At 50.9% G+C, this 6,715-nt stretch overlaps 1 protein-coding gene and 1 long non-coding RNA gene across 2 annotated transcripts; both read right to left on the bottom strand.

Annotated features, from left to right (window-relative positions):
* Positions 1-859: 859 nt before the first annotated feature.
* On the bottom strand, positions 860-1,835 carry LOC113017390 (uncharacterized). The gene is made up of 2 exons (XR_003271474.1): positions 1,129-1,835; positions 860-1,050 (listed from the first exon to the last, which is right to left on the bottom strand). It is a non-coding gene; the product is annotated as an uncharacterized LOC113017390 (long non-coding RNA).
* Positions 1,836-2,005: 170 nt separating this feature from the next.
* LOC113017389 (uncharacterized) lies at positions 2,006-4,933 on the bottom strand. Its single transcript, XM_026160538.1, has 3 exons — positions 4,268-4,933; positions 2,535-4,189; positions 2,006-2,022 (listed from the first exon to the last, which is right to left on the bottom strand). Exons 2-3 carry the CDS (start codon positions 3,913-3,915, stop codon positions 2,006-2,008), a joined length of 1,398 nt encoding a protein of 465 aa, XP_026016323.1. The 5' UTR covers positions 3,916-4,189; positions 4,268-4,933.
* Positions 4,934-6,715: the final 1,782 nt, after the last annotated feature.

Raw genomic sequence — 6,715 nt, 5'->3', positions numbered from 1 at the left:
AAAACATGATTTTTATGCAGGACAATGCTCCATCACACGCGTCCAAGCACTCCACAGCGTGGCTGGCAAGAAAGGGTATAAAAGAAGAAAAACTAATGACATGGCCTCCTTGTTCACCTGATCTGAACCCCATTGAGAACCTGTGGTCCATCATCAAATGTGAGATTTACAAGGAGGGAAAACAGTACACCTCTCTGAACAGTGTCTGGGAGGCTGTGGTTGCTGCTGCACGCAATGTTGATGGTGAACAGATCAAAACACTGACAGAATCCATGGATGGCAGGCTTTTGAGTGTCCTTGCAAAGAAAGGTGGCTATATTGGTCGCTGATTTGTTTTTGTTTTGTTTTTGAATGTCAGAAATGTATATTTGTGAATGTGGAGATGTTATATTGGTTTCACTGGTAAAAAGAAATAATTGAAATGGGTATATATTTGTTTTTTGTTAAGTTGCCTAATAATTATGCACAGTAATAGTCACCTGCACACACAGATATCCCCCTAAAATAGCTCAAACTAAAAACAAACTAAAAACTACTTCCAAAAACATTCAGCTTTGATATTAATGAGTTTTTTGGGTTCATTGAGAACATGGTTGTTGTTCAATAATAAAATTATTCCTCAAAAATACAACTTGCTTAATAATTCTGCACTCCCTGTAGTAACTTGATATTATTCACTCTTCTCTTTTTGCACATTTCATTGTGTTGTAGAGTTTGTTTTAAATGGATAAAATTGGATTTCATGCCGACTCAATCTGTGGGACACACCTGTGTTTGAGGTTCCACAATTCCTGTCACGGGCTGCGATGGCAGACCGTGGAGTGACAGTGAAAGCAGGGCCCAAACGCGAGACTCTAAGTGAAGGACAGTGGATTTATTTACAGGAGGTGAAAAACACACAACTATATACAAAATCCCAGCACTGTGGTCCCGTGGTGATTCTCCCTGAATCCCACACAGTGCAGATGTCCGTGAGAAGTGAAAGGTGGCGACTCCAAAAAACTCCAATTCCCACACCGTGACTTTAGAGGCGTACTCCGCTCCCGATTCCTGGAAACACAAAAGGCAGGGGGTTAGCAGGGGATCTGTTTCCGCGGAGGTTACGTAAAAGCTCACGGCAGTACTGACGAGTTCTGACTCAAGGATCCAGCGTCGGCCTCAGCTCAGCTGCAGTCCTAAATGCCGTTCCTAGACGAGCGTAATCTGCTGCAGCTGGCAGAGGACGACGAGCGGCAGGTGCGGCCGTCTCTCGAGTAGACCACTTCCGGGTTCGCAGTCTCCTCAGCGAACCCACACCTCCGGAAGCTCACACAGAGACACATGGAGAGATGGAGAGCAAACCAATACAACACACGGAAAACATAAACATAAACATACACCGAAAATGCCTGAGCCCTGGGTCCCTAGACCCAGGCCATGACAGTACCCCCCCTCTAAGGGTCGGCTCCCGACGACCCAAAAACACAAACCAAAAACAACAGTACAACCAACCCAGGGCGGGCGGCGGGAGGTCCAGGACGGAGGGCCCCAAAACCACTCCGCTAAACAGCCACTACAAAGCAACAACAGAAAAACACAGTTCAACAGTCCAATCCCCCGGTCCAGCGGCAGCAAACACAGTTCCGGCGGCCGACCCGCAGGATGGCAAAACAAGCGGGACCCGCCGCGGGTTAGACAGTGGCGGCAAAACAGTTCAGGTGGCCTACCTCTAACCCCTTGATGGAAACGCAGCAGCTCCGGCGGGCGGCCACGGTTCCGGCAGCCGCGGCGGAACGGTTCCGGTGGCCCGCCACGGGTCCGGTGGCGCTGCTCCTCCGGCGGCCTGCCACGGGTCCGGTGGCGGCGGAACGGTTCTGGTGGCCTGACACGGGTCCGGTGGCGGCGGCGCTGCTCCTCCGGCGGCCTGCCACGGGTCCGGTGGCGGCGGAACGGTTCTGGTGGCCTGCCACGGGTCCGATGGCAACGTCGCTGCTCCAGTGAGCAACAGCGAGGCGTGGCACATGGTCTATGACGAGCCGGTCGCTGACGTGGACGCACTGGACGTGGATGGCGTGGAGGCCGCGCTAGACGTGGAGGTCCCTCCGGTTCGCTGACCTCCGCCTGAGCGGGTCCCTCCTCGGCTGGCAGCGAGAGCCCCTCCTCGGCTGGCAGCGACAGCCCCTCCTCGGCTGGCAGCGCCAGCCCCTCCTCGGCTGGCAGCGCCGGTTGTCCCTTCCGCTCGCCGAGCTCCTCTGCTGGTGGTTCGCTGAGCTCCTCCGGCTCGCTGAGCTCCTCTGGCTCGCTGAGCTCCTCCGGCTCGCTGAGCTCCACAGCTGGCGACGCGGGCTCCTCCCGCTCGCTGAGCTCCTGCTCGGGCATGCTGAGCTCCTCCGGCTCGCTGAGCTCCACAGCTGGCGACGCGGGCTCCTCCCGCTCGCTGAGCTCCTGCTCGGGCATGCCGAGCTCCTCCGGCTCGCTGAGCTCCACAGCCGGCGACGCGGGCTCCTCCCGCTCGCTGAGCTCCTGCTCGGGCACGCCGAGCTCCTCCGGCTCGCTGAGCTCCGGCTCGGGCAGAGCGGGCTCCGGCTCCCGCTCGATGAGCTCCGGCTCCCGCTCGATGAGCTCCGGCTCCCGCTCGATGAGCTCCGGCTCCCGCTCGATGAGCTCCGGCTCCCGCTCGATGAGCTCCGGCTCCGGCTCGCAGGGCCCCACAGCTGGCCGTGCGGGCACCTCCGGCTGCGCTCCAGTCACAGATGGATGATCCGGAGGCGAAGATGGTGATGCGGTGTACGCAGGCGGGGAAGGTGAAGGCAGAGCCGGTGAAGAAGATGGCTGAGGGGTGACTACATGCGGATGAGATGACGACGGCGCTACATCCACAGATGGTGAAGCCGCCAGCGGCATGGAGACTGCTGAATGAGGCGACGCTAGTCGTACTGTAGGCCGGCTTGCAGCAGCGTCAGCGGCGTCACCATCCACTGAAAACAAAAAAGAAGATGGGGTGAGAAATGAAAAAGTGTCCTTATTACTCACCACAGCCGGTTCTTGAGATGTCCGGGAGGGCGGCTGCGGTGAGGAACGCCGGCGGCGCGAACGTCGTTTCCATGTAGACGTCGGGGCCGGCGTCTCAGGCTGTGAATCCACCAGCTGTCCGGGCCGGTGAGCAGCCTGAGGAGGAGAGTGGAGGTGGAGGGTGGAAAGCAGGAAGTCCAGGACAACTGAATTAAGGGAGTCCACCAACCAGGGGAATTCAAACAGCATCCCCTGCAGCCGCCTCTCCACGGCGCGACGCAACCCCTCCGTGGGCTTCTCCCACCACAACTCACACATGCGGTAAACCTTGTCCATAACCTCCCCCCTGAGCCTCTCCTCAGAGACCGCTGGGTCCAGACGTGGCGCTGTAAACCGAACTGAAGGTGGCTGCTGATCAGCTGACTGAACAAACATAGCCCCAGAATAAAGAGTTCCAGACGAAACAGTCTTGATTCCTGGATTTGAAAGAACGTCAGGCGCACAGTCTTCTGAACCTATGGGAGAATAATCGCTCTTAAAACGAAAACTTCTATTTTCCCAAACCGGAGAAACACGAGCTGTAGTGTTCATGAAGCTGGCGGAATGTGACGAGGGCGGAATTTGATGTGGCTGCTCCTGCAGTGATGTGGGAGCGCTGGGTGTGTCGGGTGGCACGAGAATAATCCCTAGCATCTTATAGAATGCCTGAGCGGGCGTAAGCTGATTGCTGTCAGGCTCATAGTAATCCTCCCGGGACCGGCTAGGGCGTTCTCTGCGAGACCGAGGCGTCCGCGGAGAGGAAGCAGACGAGTGGGCCGAAGGGTAGGCTGCCAGCGAGGAACGGCAGCACGGAGGCCCTCCAAGCACTAGTCGGGTCCCGTCAAAACGGGAGCTGCGCTTCCGCGGTGAGTCCGCTGGGTCCATAGTGGCTGGATCCTTCTGTCACGGGCTGCGATGGCAGACCGTGGAGTGACAGTGAAAGCAGGGCCCAAACGCGAGACTCTAAGTGAAGGACAGTGGATTTATTTACAGGAGGTGAAAAACACACAACTATATACAAAATCCCAGCACTGTGGTCCCGTGGTGATTCTCCCTGAATCCCACACAGTGCAGATGTCCGTGAGAAGTGAAAGGTGGCGACTCCAAAAAACTCCAATTCCCACACCGTGACTTTAGAGGCGTACTCCGCTCCCGATTCCTGGTAACACAAAAGGCAGGGGGTTAGCAGGGGATCTGTTTCCGCGGAGGTTACGTAAAAGCTCACGGCAGTACTGACGAGTTCTGACTCAAGGATCCAGCGTCGGCCTCAGCTCAGCTGCAGTCCTAAATGCCGTTCCTAGACGAGCGTAATCTGCTGCAGCTGGCAGAGGACGACGAGCGGCAGGTGCGGCCGTCTCTCGAGTAGACCACTTCCGGGTTCGCAGTCTCCTCAGCGAACCCACACCTCCGGAAGCTCACACAGAGACACATGGAGAGATGGAGAGCAAACCAATACAACACACGGAAAACATAAACATAAACATACACCGAAAATGCCTGAGCCCTGGGTCCCTAGACCCAGGCCATGACAATTCCTATGACATGTCAAGACAAAAAAGAAGTCAGTCAAGTATAACAGGCTCTCTCAAGACCTTTGTGATAAAATTGCGTTGGGATGTTGATCAGGACAGGGGGCATAACATCATATCTAAACTTTGAGTGTTTCTAGCGGCGCGAGTGAGTTAATAACAGCGAAAAATGAGTTGTAATCAAGATTATTTCTGAGAGTACTGTGGGCAAACTAACAACAGGAGGAAGGGGTTTAGTCACTGTAGTGAGTGGTGAATATTAACTGTAGCAGAGCTTCTACAGAGATGGAGGAATCTGGTTTTTGGGAGGGGTGTCTAAGACAATGCTTGGTGTTCTTCTCAGTTTTTATATCTGCCAGAAATCTGCAAGTGTAAGAATTTTTTCTAAGAAATGAAAAAGTATTTATTTTTGAAAACACTTCACATTTTTATGGGATAATTGTGTCTGAATCTGCAGTTTTATCAATTTAAAGCCATTTACTGTAAACACAAAGGCTAACTCTCTTTACTATGAAGTCAGAGAGAAACATGTACCAGGATGAGCAGCTGTTCAAGATTAGTGGGCTATCTGCAAATCATTTTATATATATTATGGACTACACTACATTGTGTTTCAAGTAGCTTTATTTACAAGCCCAAGACAGAAAGACCTACTTGCTTTTAACAGTCTGCATTTGATACCGAGGCAACCAGCAGCATCAGTAGGAACAAACTTCATTCACAGACACTGACAGAATAGCTTTGTGCTGTTCAGTCACCGCCAGAGAAACTCCACACAGATCATCAACCTCCCTTTACTCTTTGGCTTGAATTCCTGTTTCTTTGATCATCTGACTATGGAGCCAGCAAAAGCCAACTATTTATTGGCCGACTTCTTCACTCCAGCCTACAAATCTTATTACCTCTACTCTGTGCAGATGGTAGTTGTTTCAGCTCAAACAATATTTGGCAATCACAACACACTTGTCTTTGCTGGAAGCTATGTATTAACTAAGTAGAATGAGATAAGACTGTTACTGTTTTAGCAGTTTGTTCTGCAGAGGTGTACAGATGACAGAATCCTGGAGTCAATCAGGTGTACAAGTGTTGAGGTAAACAAGACTGGTGGTAGTATTTCCCTCACGGACATCTTTCAACACTTCCCCTCAGAGGAATACCAGCAGCCTTCTGAAGCGATGACCCTGAATACTCAGGTCGACTTCAGTTTGAGCCAAAAGCTTCCAAAACTACTACATTTGGAGGAGAGCTTAATTAAAGTGTGGTTGAACACTGTTGTACTGTGGTGCTATTATTATGTACATTTAAATGTAATGGTGACAGGTGAACGGCAACGAACTTCTAATTCTTTTGTTTCAGTTGGAACAGAAACATTCCTCGCTAGCTTAAATATGTCATAACGCTGTGAACGTTGTGTTAAAATTCTCCTAAACCTAAATGCAATTTAAAAAATATGTAAATATATAATTAGTTAATATATAATAAAAAGCAGTTACTAGATAAGAGTGCAATAGTTGGATGTTAAGAGTGTTTAGTGTTCATTCAGTATACATTCAGATATGTACAGACCCCAGTGTGTGCTGACATGTGGGTGTGTAGTCACATGTGTACGTTCACTGCTCTTGTACATAGTCATAGTCTGACAGCAGCTGGAGGAAAGACCTCCGAAATCTCTCCTTCGCACACCATGGGCGCAGCAGCCTGTCACTGAGGAGCTGCTCAGTGCTGCATGGGGTGGGAGGTGTTATCTAACAGGGATAACAAGTCTCACTACTTTAGAGCCATCTTGAAATGTCTATGGACATTTTTCTAATTTATTATTATTCATCGTATATTTATTTTTGTCTTTCTCTCGTGTCGTCTCGGGTACTGCAGAAGCTGATGGAAGTGTCAAGAGCTTTGCAGATTGGTAAGTGTAGTACAACTAGAACTGCATAAAATGAATAAAAATATTGAATAAAAAGTTAACTCAGTGGAAGTCATCATGAAGTGCCTGTGAATATTCAGCATGGAGATTTTGCGAATTTGGCTCCAATTGATCAAGTAGTCCAGTAGAAACAAAGCACAAACAGGCATAACTGTTAACCTCACAGTTAGAATAGTTGAGGTGTCATAAGGTCATCAAAACCCACAAAGACCCAGCTGTGAACATCTGCCAA

The sequence above is a fragment of the Astatotilapia calliptera genome, unplaced genomic scaffold (genome assembly GCF_900246225.1).
Source record: "Astatotilapia calliptera unplaced genomic scaffold, fAstCal1.2 U_scaffold_116, whole genome shotgun sequence".
Lineage (NCBI taxonomy): Eukaryota > Metazoa > Chordata > Actinopteri > Cichliformes > Cichlidae > Astatotilapia > Astatotilapia calliptera.
This window is presented reverse-complemented; position numbering and strand designations above follow the sequence as displayed.

What these genes read in the sequence shown, in the direction of transcription:
- LOC113017389 (XM_026160538.1), bottom strand. Translation starts at nt 3,915, where the DNA reads ATGGACCCAGCGGACTCACCGCGGAAGCGCAGCTCCCGTTTTGACGGG.